This window comes from Pleurodeles waltl, chromosome 4_2 (assembly GCF_031143425.1).
Source record: "Pleurodeles waltl isolate 20211129_DDA chromosome 4_2, aPleWal1.hap1.20221129, whole genome shotgun sequence".
Classification (NCBI taxonomy): Eukaryota; Metazoa; Chordata; class Amphibia; order Caudata; family Salamandridae; genus Pleurodeles; species Pleurodeles waltl.
This window is the reverse complement of record NC_090443.1, coordinates 108164911-108180800: the sequence shown is the minus strand read 5'-3', so window position 1 is coordinate 108180800 and position 15890 is coordinate 108164911. Positions and strand designations below refer to the sequence as shown.

At 43.7% G+C, this 15890-nt stretch overlaps 1 protein-coding gene across 3 annotated transcripts in view; it reads left to right on the top strand.

Moving 5' to 3' along the window:
* LOC138292322 (ATP-dependent 6-phosphofructokinase, muscle type-like) overlaps nt 1-15890 on the top strand; it is a 227795-nt gene that overhangs the window by 128947 nt on the left and 82958 nt on the right. For all 3 annotated transcript variants that reach the window (XM_069230870.1, XM_069230869.1, XM_069230871.1), the window contains one exon: nt 13445-13634. In XM_069230870.1, coding sequence (XP_069086971.1) covers nt 13445-13634 — 190 coding nt within the window. The remainder of the gene's footprint in view (nt 1-13444; nt 13635-15890) is intronic.

Genomic DNA, 15890 nt, shown 5'->3' with positions numbered 1-15890 from the left:
ATTACTTTTTCCTTATATCAACCATGCTTCGATTAAACTTTGGAGCACAAGAAGCAGAACAAACTTTGCATCCTTACATACTGTGTATAGTTTTCAGTCCGTATGAAAACTCTCAAATCTAAAAAATTTAAACAAAGCCTCAAACGTACATAAAAATCATCATCCATATATATCCACTTCTTTCAATTCCTAAATCTAACCAAACGCACTTCCCCCCGATTGTAGGACTGTGTTAATTTACTGTTCTATTTTGGCTGTAAGTGTCTGACAACTATTTTACCTGCATGTTTAACTTAAGATAGATTTTTATGTAAGATCGAGATTTTGGGCAGTCAATATTTTTGGGTAAATGTTTTTGGCGTCGGAGTTTTGAAGCCTGTATTTGACGTGCTACTGAGTTTACAGCCCTGCAGCCCGTGAAGGTTTTAAATAGTCTTCCATTTTCTCATGTAAAAGCGCAATGATGCGGGGGCCTCTACATCTCGCCCCATGGTACAACCCAAGAGCAAAAACAATGTTCACACATGCTGAGTTTTGAAAATTCGCTGACTTGAAAGAGGGCATCGAGTAAAGGCATAACCTTGAAAACACCTTGACCTTTCACTGGGGAGCATTGCCATAGAGGGGTAGTCTTGAGTGTAACAGGATCCTGTGTTTGGAGACCATGTGACTGTCTAAAAAACTTAAAATAGCAGGGGCTGTTTCTAAGAGATGCACTTGTAAAGGTTCCAGGCTGATATTTCAAACCTAGGGCTAAGTAGGGACAGTTACACCAATTTTGCTTTTAATCATGTAATGATGGGTTCTCGCCATGTATATGAATCTACGTACGGAAACAAGCTGCGCCACAACATTCCTTTTGTTTCAGTCAGCGCGGGCTTGTAAATATTTAGTATTTGTGTGTAAGTAAGGTTATGAGTCAAATTAGAGGCGCCCCCTTTACCTTAGGCCCTTCTTCAATAGCAGTTACCTAGCAGTGGGCTGGATGGGGCAAACTGGTAAAAAGGGGAACCACACATCTTAAAATAAAGACACAGATTAAGCCATCGCAGAATCTTTTTTCACCAATTGCTAGATATGAAATAAATAAGTAACGAGTTGCCAGGGAGTTGGATGAGCCATTAGCTTCCTTTAGACAGGGCAAGACATTCACAGTGGCGGACAGCCTGCAACACAGTCTCTTTTCCACGCTTTTACATAGAGAGACAGAAAGCACAGCGTAAGTTAGCCATGGGGAAGTGCTGGCTTGCCTAATGTGTTCTACCAGATGGTAATATCTTTTTTACATAGAATATCCTCATTAGGTTGTAGTACTCATTTTATTTACGCCCAAGTCAGACATTGTAGATGGGTAGTATGAATAAATATGACTTCCTAATTGACAGAAGCATGTAAAGGTAGGTCATAGGTAATTCCTTAACGGGAAATTTAGCCAAATTCCTTTCACAGTGCAAGCCTACCAGACAGTGCAGCTGTCTGGTTGCAATAAGACGTCTTAGGGACATTCTTACAGCTTCCCTGGGAATGCCTTTTACCCTTTGCTTAGCATTGGCTTTGTGGTTTGTAACTCACATTTGCTTGCATTCTGTTTGCTGACTTTATTTGTTTCAGGCTGTCTAGCATGCCTTTGTCCCTCTCATGGAGTGTAGCCTGTTCGCTTTCTGTAAACAGGTCTTTAAATCTTGTTCTTATCTTGTCACGTTTGCTAGGCATTTAGAGACAGAGGTCAAATGTTAGGCTCTGTCTTCCATGCCTTCCAAACAAGCTTGGTATTTTATTTTTCTTTCGCTGACTTCAAAGTAAGAGGAATCGTGTGACAATCTTTATAGATACTTGGGGGTGAAAGAAAATGTTTTTTTCTAACATAACAAAATTGAAATGTCTGTAAATGAACTGTGCAACTATTTCAGAATATATCATAATTAGGAAAGCACAAATGGTGATGCCATTTTCACACATTATTGTAAGACATTATGTGTAAACGTAATGGTCATTTTATTTGAAAATGTGTTGGTTGTAATGGCAGTGCGCTATCACAGCATGCATACTCCATGTTATACCACTCCACTCTACCACACACCACTCTGTGCCACTCTCCAACACTCCACTTTACGTCATTCCACACCACTCCAGTCTATCCCTCTCCACTCTATGACACTCCACGCTATGACACTCCACGACCCTCCACAAAATGACACTCCACTCTGTGCCACTCTGACAACATCACTCTACTCCTCTCTACACCACTATATGTCATTTCACTCTAGACCACTGTACTCCACTTTGTGGCACACCTCTGTGTGTCATTCCAATCTATGACACTCCACGACGTTCTTTGCCACTCCACTCTACGACACTTCACTCAACACTGTCACTCTACAACAGTCCACTCTAGGACACTCCACGCCACCTCCACTCTGCGTCCCCCCATGGTACACCACTCCACTCTACGGGACTCCACTCTACAACACTTTCCTCCACTCTACACCATGCCACTTAACGCCCCTGCACTCTTCGCCACTATACTCTTTGACGCCCTACTCCACTCTATGACACTCTTTATTCTTTGCCAAGCCGCTCTCTGTTGCTCTACTCCACTGTATGCCACTCTATGACACTCCACTCTATGACCGTATGCCGTTTCAATCTAGGCCACTGTACTCCACTGTCATTCCATCCTATGCCACTCCACTCTGCACCACTCCACGACAGTCAACTCCATGACACTCTGACATTCCACTCAATGCCACTTCACTCTATGCAAATCTACTCTGCTTTACAACACTTAATGCCACTCTACCATACTTTACTCCACTCTATGACCCTCCACTGTACGCCCCTCCACTATAGCCCTCCACTTCACTCTACCACACTCCATGACACTCTGTGCCCCACCACTCTACGCATTTCCACTCCATATCCCTCTACTGTACAGTACTTTGACACTCTAATCCATTCTCTGCCACTCTACTCCACTCTGTACCACTCCACTGTATGCCACGCTCTGCCACTGTACTCTACCACATTCCATGCCACTCCACAACAATTGACTCCACTCTTTGCTACTCCACTCTACCACACTCTACTCCACTCTATGCAATTCCCTCTATGCCACTACATGCAACTTTACTCTATTTTATGCCACTACCCTGACACTCCACTCTACGACAGTCCACTCCACTCTACAACATTGTACTCCACTCTGTGACACTGAATGACACTCTACTCCACTACACCACTCTACACCACTCCACTGTACACCACACTATGGCACACCACTCTACGTTGCTCTATACTACTCCATTCTGTGACACTCTATGCAAGCCTATGCTCCTCCACTCTATGCTCCAGCACTTCACACTACAAAACTCTCCTCCACTGTATGCCAGTCTAGGACATTCTGTGCCACTCCAATCTACAACACTCTAATCCACTCTACACAACTCCCTCTATGCCACTTTACTCCACTGTACGCCACACCAATCTACTCCACACCACTCCGCACTAGGACCCTCCACTTTATGCCCCTCCACTCTACACCACTCTATTCTACTCCACTCCACTTTACACTACTCAACTCCAATACACTGCACTCCGCTCCACTGCTCTCTACTCCACGAGGCTCCATGACACAAAACTCCACCCCACTCTACAACACTCTGCTCCACTCTTTGCTTTTCCACTCTTTGACACTCTCCTCTATGGTACTAACATTTAGCCATTTTGAACAGCACCCACGCTGGTGTACAACATGGCTAAAACACATTGGCAAAGCAAAAAGCTCTTTCATAGGCGAGACCTGTTGGGTTAGCCAGTGCTTATTTCTAAAAAGAGTTGAATAACTGGACACTGACAACTTGAGCACCTCTTTATACTACCTACATCAAATGTACAGCCATGTGGAGGATTTCCAACCTTTTATAAAAATTTTAAGGACAGCATTTCTAAATTCGCAAAGTGTATTCACCTCAGTGTGTATTCCTCATTCTCAATATTGTTATCGACGGCAAAGGGATTTGGGGCCAAAAAGCAGAATTCAGGAGAGTGATGGACAGTCAGCGGGATTCCCATGAACTCAGGGAGGTGTACGCTGCCAGTGAGTGTGTTGAATGTTTAAAAGGAAACGCTAGTGAAGGGAACCACCATTCATTTTTCGGGGCCTGCACTTATTTTTCCACATCAGGTATTGACCACGAGCAAAAGAGAGAAAAACACACTAACGGGAAAGAATGAGGAAAAATAAGACCGAAAGAGTGGCACAAAGGGAGAAAGCAGGGACCGGTAAGATTGAGTAAAAGGTCAAGGAGCATCTGGTAGTGCATTAAAGAGGCCTGAGGTGAATTCAGCCCTACATAGCCTTGGTATTCGGTGAGCACATTTTTAAGACACCTCCAGAACAGAGTTTTGGGCACTGGCACGCTTTCTGTTACAAAGTAAACACTGAACAAGGACTGCATAGATCTCTTACCACTGAGGCATGGGAGTCCTTAAAGATGACTGAAGTCAGGAAATGTCAGGATCAACAAGCACTGGAAAATCCAATAGGTCTCACCTGTGCAAGAACTATTGGCTTTGCCGATATGTTTTAGCCATGTTGTACACTAGAGTGGCTGCTTCACAGCATAGCTAAAAGTTAGTGGCCTAGAGGAGAGTGGAGTGGAGTATCGTGGAATGGAATGGCATAGAGTAGGGTGTCATACAGTGGAGTGGCATGAAGTGTTGTGTATTGGAGTGACAGAGAGTGAAACTGCACAGAGTGACATACAGTGGAGTGGTTGAAAATAGAGTCGACTGGTGTAGAGTGTTACAGATTATAGTGGCATAACATGCAGCGGCATAGAATTCAGTGGCATACAATGCAGCAGCGTAGATTAGAATGTTGCATTGTAGAGTGCTGTGGTGCAGAGCAGAGTGCAAAGAGTGCAGTGGTGTAGAGTGGGATAGAGTGGTGCTGAGTAGAGTAGAATAGGTTGGTGCAGAGTAGAGTACAGTGTTGTAAAGTGCAGTCGCATAAAGTGCAGTGGTGTAGTGGCATTGAGTGGAGTGATGTAAAATAGAGTGGCAGTGTAGAGTGCAGTGGCATAGGGTGCATTGTCATAAAATGCAATAGTGCAGCGTAGGCTAGGATAGAGTTCAGTGCATTGAGTGCAGCATTGCAGGGTAGAGTGTTGTACAGTGCAGAGGTGTAGAATGCATTGGCGTAGAGAGGTCTAGATTTGATTTAGTTTTGATTTTGATTTTATGAAGCATACAGCTACCCTAATAGATTCTCCCGGCACTAAACCATAGGGACAGTGAAACACTGCTCTCAGATTAGAAGAGCAATGTCTTCAAGTTCTTGCAAAAAGCAAGGAATGTGGAGCAATTTCTTAAAGTAGTTGGAAAGGAGTTCCAGATCTTGGGACCCAAAACTGACAATGACCGGCCACCCATTCGGATCAGGCGAAACCTGAGGACCGTACTTAGTGTCAGGTCTTAAGGAGCGCACTGGCAAATAAGGCAGTATTAACTCTGAAAGATAGCGCTGGCCAACTCACATGCTAGCTTTAAAGACATAGCACAGTGCCCTAAATTGAATGTGCTTTATCATTGTGAGTCAATGAAGCTCTTGCAGGAGATGGACAGTCAAGGCACATTTTGGAAGGCACTTTAAAAGCCTCATATGAGACAACCACTAGGCACTGTCTCATATGAGACATGCCGCATCATTCTGAACAGTCTGGAGGAGGCAAATAGAAGCTTGGTCAATGCCAAGATATAGAATTTTGCCAGAATCCAATCTAGACAGGATTAAGCCTTGGATTACAATCTTCTGGACAGACAAAGGGAGAATCCAGATTCTTTTCTTCAACCATTTGGGTATAGGAAAGCAGGTGGGCGTCACCTACACAGCCTGAGGTCTTATTGAAAGATTTTCCTCCAGTAGGAAGTTCAAGTTCTTAACTTTGGAAGATAAAGTAGGAAAGGGCCCGAAAAAGTGGGCCAATGTTGTGGGCCCCAAAGTTGGGGACTCTTACCCAAGATCATCACCTCTGTTTTATCACTGTTCAAGCAAGTTGTTCATCATCCAAGTGTCACTTAGCCTCAAGCCACGGTTAAGATCGTAGGGGCCCTGGTCTTGTCCTGATGTTAATGAAAAAATATTAACAGAGAAGTTGGTTGAGACTTTGACCAGGTTTTAGAGTCTAGATTTGGTTTCTTTAAGAGTGGAAGCACTATGGCGTGTTTACAAGAGGCTGGGCCATAGCCCTTCTGTAAGAAGGAATTAGCAGGTTCACCACTACCTGACTAGATCCTGGTTCTCCAAGCCAAACGCAGTAGGTGGTATGGGATCCAGTGATGACCCAGATTTAATATACTGTAGAAGACCAAAAAAGGAGGTGATATCCAGCAGAGACCATGACCTCAATTTGTACTGAGGGGATTTGCCAAGGGCATAGAGCAGTTAGAAATTATAAGAGTGGAATTGGCGTCAACATTTAAACTAGCAGGGTGCAACATCATTTGAAGGCCACTCCAGTACGTAGTCAATTGCAAATGGGTATCGGCTACCTTTTCTGTAAAGACAAGGACAGTTCCTCATCCTGAGATTGTGATAGCGAAGGCGCTGGAGACATTTGGCTAGGATCAGAAAGCTCCTTAACTGCTTTAAAAAGTGCCTTCTGGCAGTTTTGAACCTTAATGATTTTGTTGGAAAAGAATGAAGCATGCACATTCTTGCAAAGCCCATGATAGTGCCTAGTGGTTGTCTCATGTGAGGCTTTTAAAGTCTTATCATAGGATCTTTTCCCGATCCTTTCCAAGGATTTACAGCTTTTTTTCTCCAGGCGCAGTATATCATTAAAGCATTGTGCCGGTGGGATTGTTCTAGGTGAAACAATAGATAGAACTTCATCTAGAGTGTTCCGTATCCAATTGTCCACCAGGCCCTCATCTGAACAGGCTGAATCTTTAAGAGTCAGATTTGTAATGAGAAGTTGACGGTTCAGAGTGGCAATGTCTAATTTAGACCACTTTCTGGTCACAGTAGACAAGTTATGCCACCTAGAAAAAAGGACAGTTGGGGCTTTAATAGTAAAGGGAACTGCACTAGGTTCAGACCAGGTCAGAGGAATAGGTGAAAAAAAAACCAGGTCCTGCATTTTAGCAACATCGGATCTAACAGTTGACCTGCTTCATGAGTGGGAGTTGACTTGCACAGGGCAAGATTTAAAATACTCAGATCTTCAATGAAACTGGGTCCAAAATGCATTTTGGGTCACCTAGATGGATATTGAGACCCCCCTAATAGCATGAAATTTGTGAGCTTGAGAGTAAAGGGGCTATCAGGTCAGAGACAGAAGCACACCAGTACCCAACATATAAATTATGACAATCCCTCCTCCCCGATCTGCCTTGACCATCTTTCCTCGCGATAGCAGCATTTGGTGGTAATGCTACAATTACACCAGTCATTGTGCTATCCTAAAACCAGGTTTCTGTGAAAAACAAGGCATCAGGGTTGTGATCCCACAGCAACTTAAAAATATCTTGCTGATGTTTAGAAAGAGAGGGCAGTCCACACTAAAAAAAATTTATTGTATCATATTTGTACACCCCGAATGCAAAGTCATATCACATATGACTGCATTCCTAGCGTCAAGTGTATAATTCGTGCCATCAGAAGGGGAAAATGCTACACAGTTCTTGCAGGTAGGAAAACTCACTTCCAGGTCAACTCTTAGACAGTTTGTTCAATGGATTGGCTGTAAAGCGAGTAATTTGGTTGGCAGAGTACCTTAGCCTTTTAACCTGAAAAGGACCAGGATTCCTGGACCCTGGCCCCGCGCAGATGGGCGCACAGGGCTTACCTTAGGCATGCCTGCACTGCTGACTACATTTAAAGGGCGTGGAGCTCTTACTGACCCCACCCCTCTGCTTCTGATTGGCTCCCTGCCAGCCAATTGTACAGCTAATCTCTCGTTTAAAGCGCGGGCAACAGACCCAGGAAATATCCTCAAAAGTGCAAAGTCTGCATTAAAAGCTTAAAGAATAAAGTTCAGTAAACTTTTAAAACAGGAATCCTTCAGTTTAGAAGTCGAAACACACAGTCGCTATGGCAAGCGCATATCTGTTGCTGTCTGCATTTAAAAGGCACGGAGCTCTTACTGACTTCGCCCCTCTGCTTCTGATTGGCTCCCCACCAGCCAACAGTAGCGCTAATCTCCCCTATAAAGCGTTGGCAGACAGGCCTAGAAAATATCCTCAAATGTGCAGAGTCTGCATTAAAAGCATAAAGAATAAAGTGCAGTAAACTTTCAAAACAAGAAGCCTTCAGTTTCAAAGTCAGAACACACAGTCACTATGTCAAGCGCGTCCCCACTGCTAAATGCGTTTAAAGGACACAGAGTTCTTACTGACTCTGTCCCTCCGCTTCTGATTGGCTCCCCACCAGCTAATAGTAGCGCAAATGTCCTGTCTAAAGCGGGGGCAAACAAACCCAGAAAATATTCTCAAAAGTGCAAAGACTGCATTAAAAGCATAAAGAATAAAGTGCAGTAAAATTTGAAAACAAGAAGCTTTCAGTTTAGAAGTCAGAACACAGATGTTGAGTGGCATAGAGTGCAGTGGCGTTGAGTACAGTGGTACAGAGTAGAGTGCAGTGGTGTAGAGTGCAGAGGCTTAGAGTAGGGTGGTGCAGAGTAGAGAAGAGTGCCGTCCCTTACAATGGAGTGCCATACAGTACAATGGAATGGTTTAGAGTGCACTGGTGTAGACTGTTACAGAGTATATTGGCATAGAGTACAGTGGCATAGAATTCAGCGACATACAATGCAGTGTCATAAAATGCAGTGGTGTAGATAAGAGTGGTGGAAAGTGTGCAGAGGCATACAGTGCAGTGGTGCAGAGTTGATTGGCATAGAGTGCAGTGGCATAGAATACAGTGGCCTCGACTGCAGTGGAGCAGAGTACAGTAGAGTGGGGTAGTGTAGAGTGGCATAGAGTGCAGTGGGGTACAGTGGTGCAGAGTAGAGCACAGATTGGAGTGCTTTAGAGTTAGTGGCATAGAGTGCAGTAGTGCAGAGCAGAGTGGTGTAGAATGTTGTGGTTTAGAGTGGTGTAGAATGCACTGGCACAGAGTGCAGTGGTGTTGAGTAGAGTGGCATAGACTAATGTGGTGCAGAGAAGAGTGCAGGGTGCAGTGGTGCAGAGTGGTGTGGCATAGAGTGGAGTGGCGTAGAGTGCAGTGGCGTAGAGTAGATTGTTTCAGACTAGAGTGAATACGAGTAGATTGGAGTGGTTCAGGGTAGAGAGAAGGGCCAAGGAGTGCAGTGGTGCAGGGTAGAATGCAGCAATGTAGAGTGGTGTAGAGTAATGGCATAAAGTGGTGTGGAATGCAGTGGCATAGAATTCAGTGGTGCAGAGTAGATTATAGTGCCGTACAGTGGATTGGCATAGAGTGCAGGGAGTAGAGTGGAGTGGTACAGAGTATAATGCATTGGCGTAGAGTGTATTGGCATAGAGTGGAGTGGCATAGAGTGCAGTGTTGCAGAGTGGCATAGAGCAGAGTTGTGCAGAGTACAGTGGAGTGGCCTAAACTGCAGAGGTTTAGACTAGAGTGGCCTAAAGTGCATTGGCATAAAGTAGAGTGGTGCAGCCTAGAGAGGCATACAGTGAAGTGTCAAAGAGTGCAGTGGTGTAGAGTGGAGTAGAGATCAGTGGCACAGAGTGGTGTAAAGTGGAGTGGTGCAGAGTGGAGTGCAGTGGTGCAGAGTAGAGTAGAGTGGAATGGCCTAAGGCTAAGCATGCGTTGTGTGGTAGAACACTGCTGTTACAGACAATACATTTTCGACTCAAATGAACATTACATTTGCACATAGTTTAAAATATACAGTGCAAAAGTGATCACATGTGAAAATAGCATCACCTAGTGTATTGCTTTGTTTTGATCATATTAAAGCATGTTTCCATATATTCTGAAATACTTTCTTAGTTTATTTAAATGTTATTGTGTGTTAGGAAAAAACCCTTTCCTCTACCTCCAGTACCCAGCAAGATTGGCACATAAATCCTCTCACTTTGAAGTCAGAGAAAGAAAAGTAAACACTAAGCTTTCTCAGAAGACAGAGACTGTCATTTGAATGGAGAGAAGATGTGATGAGATCAGAACAAGATTTACAGACTTGTTTACAGAAAGTAGCACTTGTGGAAGAATAATAACGAGAGGTAGTGTTAAAAGGCTTTGCTTTTTCAAAGGGATGAACTGAACCTGGACAGCCTAAACAAATGAAGCCAGCAAATAGAAAGCCACTTAATTCACTAAACATAAAGCCGATGGTAGGCAAGAGACAGAATGCATTCCCACGGAAGGTTTCTGAATGTCCCAAAGATGTCTTTAGCAAACCAGACAGCTGTGCTGTCTAGAAGGCTTAGACCTTAAAAGGCCTCTGCTCTCGTGTGATGATTGTGATTGTTTTGCACTTGTATGAAGCATGTAATATACTTGCAAACAGAAGATACTGATACTCAGACCAAGCCAAAAGCTATCTGTTTCTTAGTGCAGAATGAAGACTGCAATAAAAAAGTATCCATATGTAAGTGTTTGTGATGTGTTTTCTAAACCCAGCCTTCTTAAAGCAAGAGGCATAAAAGGTCGTACAATGTGACCACCTCTCTTTAGGTCATTATGGACAGTCTTTTAATTCTTGAATTTTTTATGATAAGTCTAATGCAATGTGGGTGTTGCAGTCTTGTTTTGATTCATGTTTTTAATTAGACTAACACACCTCAAATCACTGATTTCTAAGTGAAAAGATCAGGACTGGATAAAGTGTCCAAAATGACCTGCAAAAAGGTGGCCACCCTACTCCGAGGTGCAGAGAAGCATTCCCTTGAGGGTCCATTTCCTTGACCCTTTTCTCCTTTTCCACCTTCCTCACCCAAACAGACTTCCTGGTCAATAGAGGATGTTCCTGTGCCTGCTCGAATGTCGGCGCCAATCCTTGATTCTAGGTATGGGCAGCTTATCATCTTAAATGCCTAATTGGGCTGCAGTGCAAACATGAGCCATGGCTTGGGCTTGCATATCGCTGTTTTCCAGTTCACCTATGACTATTTTAGAAGTTCCTCCTTTTCACCTCAGCATCCTCACTGGTGGCTGCAGGATTGTGTGGAGCCTCCATGTTTTAGAAACTCTGTGCTTGCTCAGACGTCAATTCCCCCCCTTGAACCCAGGTACGGGCAGGGCAATCCTCTTTAGGATGCACTGCAAGTAAGACCCATGATCTGCACCTCCTTGTGGGTCCGTTTCCCTGTCCCTCTTGTCTTCTTTGTTTGCCCTGTCTCGTCAAGCTGCCTGAGAAGAATAACTATGATAGAGAAAGGACCAACGTGTATATTCGGGGTGAGATTCTCGGGTATCCTTGACTGGAAAAGCCGCTGTCACTGTGCGAGAGTTCAATGCAATGGGGCATTTCGAGGCCAAGTAGGGGTTGAACCAGCATTAAAGGTCGTACCATTTGATTCATCCGGAGTGGACATGTAATGTCACTGCCATAGTGGCGAGGACGAATGGTTTTCTCAGGCGACTTTTGGATTTAAAGCAATTGACGCCACTGATTCAGCTGCTTCTTTGGGTTTATTTCGCTAGAAAACGAGCAGAGATGAAGCTCAGTTTTGCTCTGCATTATGCTACGGTTACTCGTAGAGGATGTATACACAGAAATGATCTGATTGATGTAAAGATGAAGCTTGGATATTGTGCCTTACGAAGGGTTGGTTACATTAAGGTTACACTTCATGAGATAGACTTCATTCAGCCAGAATCAACTAATGGCACGTCAAGCAGAGTTGCACTGAGTGGTTATAAAGAATGGATGTTGTTAAAGCTTTTTTGGGAAGTTGTAACCCTGCCGCAGCTATTATCTGCAGACTAAGCCTCTGATGAGATATGAGTAATACCTCAGCTTAGATAACCCTAGAACTTTGAACGTTGGCATTCCAGTTTCGATTGGATGTGTTAACTCCTGCAACTTGGGCCCAATTGCAAGTTGCATGATATTGGTGCGGTGCAAACTCTGCACATAAAGTGAACTGTGCCGTGCGGGAAGAACACACCACTACTCTGTAATTATGAGTTAAACTCTGCACATTGGGAATCTGAGCAGACATGGGTTTAGCATATGGTGTTACACATAGTGTTTCCAAGTATAGTGAGGTTTGAAACTCATCTTTGCTCTGGAGTAAGGCGGCAGTGGGGACGGGAGGGGGAGCTGAGGAGGGGAGAGTGTTGGCTGCAGACGGATGTTGCTTTGTCTGCAGGATTGACAAGAGCCTTTCGAAAGGGTCATGGCTGTACAGCAGCCCTTCCGCTAAGTGATTTTACTGGCCAGATTTTCAGCTCTGGCCCATTGTTCCCGCATCCGGTAATACAAGGGGCGGGAATATCAGTCCCCTTATAATTGTGCTGAGTGGAATTCCACACTCCATACGGGAAGTAATCAGACGTCATGTGCTCGTGCCTCCCCACTTTACATGCAAAGTAAAGTGGGCATATTTGGGCTGCATGAAGAGTAAGGAGAAACAAAAAAGATGTGATTATTAAGTATCTAGAACTAAGTATTGTCTAATTATGCTGATGTATGACTTTAATAGGGGTCAGGAATGTTTTAAGAGGTAACTATAGCATTATAAAAAATATGGTATTCTTTTTAAATTTTGTACTTAAATTTAAAGGTGATAGGATGAACGATTGTACATTTTTATGTCTGTGTATTCATCTTAATGGAATCAATTTTTTAGGTCTAGGTTTTAAAAGCACAGCTGTCAAACAGACCTATTGTTTACAATATTTATAGATTGGCTTTGGGTCCACCCCTTTCGGCCATAGACTTTCTTCGACCAGCCTCTTTCTGCCACCATCTTGAGTCGCTGTCAGTTACATGTTGGCTCAGGATGGAGTATACATCTCTCACCTAATGATATTTGCCTTGTGGGTGTATCCTTTGGCTTCCACGTGAATGCTTGCATTGAACTGAATGAGGGACTACTATACAACTATAGCCATCTCTGTCCACGCCTGCTGGCTCCCTCCTGTGTGTCTCACTCCAACATTCTAATGGTACATACTTTAGCATGTTGACCCCAGATCTTTAGGTTTTGTCAATGCTTGTTATGTATTGTTGTGATCTCCCTTGAGCACTTGACAATGCAATCAATACCCTTTGAAAATCCTGTAAACACTGACAAGCACCTAGGATTGAGAAACTTCCACATATTTTACAGTAGGAGCTTCTGTTAGCGTCTCCTGCTAAAGGTATGCTCACGGGTTTAGGGGGAGATGGTGTAAGAGCTAATAGTGAGTATTTATTTGTGTAGTCAAATCTTCATGTCTTCAATTGGGCCATCAGATAAGCAATTTTTTTTAAAAGGTGGACTGAACCATTTACATTGATATTTTGTCTAGGGCGGCACAGTCATCGGAAGTGCTAGATGCCAGGATTTCCGGACACGGGAAGGTCGTCTCAAGGCAGCATGCAACCTGGTAAAGAAGGGAATAACCAATCTTTGTGTCATTGGTGGTGACGGCAGCTTAACTGGAGCAGATACCTTTCGTGCTGAGTGGAGTGGCTTATTAGCTGATTTACTTAAAGCAGGTAACATACTGAGATCCATGCGTTAGAAAATTATCCTTGTGTTTTCCTGGCTCTAGCATGCTGTCTTTTCCCACAGTCGTTCTGTTGATCACTTGTCTCTAACAACCGTACTTTGCTCATTGTAGTTCTAATGTTTAATTGCTTCTAATATGCTGATTTCCTCACCGTTGTCTTTGTGTCTACCTTTCTCTCTGTTATCTTTCCTCTTTGCTGTCCTTGTGCTTGCCTGTCCTTAACACACTGACGTTCTATATAGTAATTGATATTGTGTTTGTTATCAGATTGATGCCTTCTCTTGTACCTGTTCTTGTGTTTGCCTGTTCCAGTGCAGAATTGTATCTGGAACTTTGCCAATGGAGGAAATATCATTTGATTCTTTGGCTGCATGATCACCTCTCCCCTGACCTAAGATAAAGTAATTTTCCAGCATTTCAGTGTCTAAAGTCTGAAGCAAGGAGGCGGTGCACGTGTTCAGGACTGGAGAAATTGAAGCACTGACTAGTCTCACTTGTTGTTTCTTTACTGCCTCTGGGCTTGAAACACTCCAATAATATTATCACTTTACCAGACCTTTGTCTGTTTTACATAATAGTGAAATTCAAAGCATTCACTTTGATTTTAATTTCTTTCTTGTTTATATCATACCTCGTTGGTCTAAGAGTGATATTTATTTTAGGAAGTTCTCATGATCAGCTTGTTCGCATGGTTACCAGTGCGGGATATTTGCCGCTGCCTTCTCAGTCACAGTTGTGACGGAGTAACCCATCCGCCAAACTCTAAATCAGGCCCCGGGTTATCAGCATCAAGCGTTCTACTCACTGAGCGATCAAATCAACTCAGAACAGATTTCCCATTTCCAATATTTCCTTTTATTGCACTAAGTAGAAGATAATTAGATTGATTTGGGGTGAATTAATGTAACTCTCCACTTGTACTCCGTTGAAGCACATTGTTCTAGATGATTTGGCATGTGTTATGAGCATTAGGTAGATTAAAATGATGAACTGCTCGGTGTGAATGTAATAAATATCAAAGCCTATGGTTAAATACAAATGCATTGTTGCCGAATCAGGAAAGTTTCTTTGAGCTCAGGAGGGATTGGGCTCTGTGCCTTTTTTCCTTTGCATTGTTTTCTGTACAATAGTAGTTGGTGTTCTCCATATTTATTTCATAGCTTAAAATACTGTGTCTGGGTGACATTCTTAGGCATTGATGGCCAGTACTTGTTGACACTGAGCAAATATACAGTGGCATTCACAAGCTACATTCTCTAGTACCAGGATGGACATATTTGATCATTTTGGAAATTGCAGGTAACTGGGCATTTTCACTCTGATGGTAGAAGCACATTTATAGCTGGTTGTGCGTAGTTTTGATGCTGTTGGGGCTATTTCATGAGCTGTTGATTTGTTGCTGAGATCTTCTTCAGAGTTTGGGGTTCTTCTGTCTTTGTCTTGAGGGGATCACTATGCAGTGCATGTAATTCTGCAGCTGGCGCTGTTTTTGATGCAGTGTATCCCTCCCTCCCAAAGCTTCAGATTTAGTCCCCGTCCCCAAGCCCAGGTAGTGCAACCCTGAATCCACGTCCAGAAATGCACAATTAGTATTGTGGAGTGGCAGCAAGCTGTCATTGCCTGTATTGGTCCACTGCCTGTCCAAAAACTTTTCAGTTCACTCCCCCAACGACCCCCCGCACCCAAGCTCCTACTCTCCGGAGACGCTGGCTGCAGAGCTCGTTGGGTTCTGCAGCCCCTGCTACCCTGGGGATAGGAGGATTTATTAGGAAGCCTAGCATGATGTGACAGGTCAAGCATGTCATTATACAAGGGAGAGGAGTAGCCAGAAAAATGTAATACTCCCCACTTTAAACCTTCTCCTGCTTGGCGCTGAGTGAGCCAGACACTCGTTTGGTTGCTTCCCTCATGGAGGTCTGTAAACAGTGGGGCCAAATGGTGCCTTTCACATGCTTGTTCTCAATAAATTTGATGATCAATCCAGTTTCCTCGCCTTCTTCCCCTTTCATCATCCATCCTTTCTTTTCTCCAACCATCTTTTCCATACTTCTCCTCATCGATCATTTCATCCTCCTTTCATCCTTCCCTTTATCACCCATCTTGCCATCCACAGATATGTCCATTAATCATCCATCTCTCCTTCATTCCCTCAATTCATTAACCCGCTGTCTCCATCCATTCATCATTAATTCATAGAGCCACCTACCCAACGATCCACCCACCGCGCCACCCTCCCATCTTT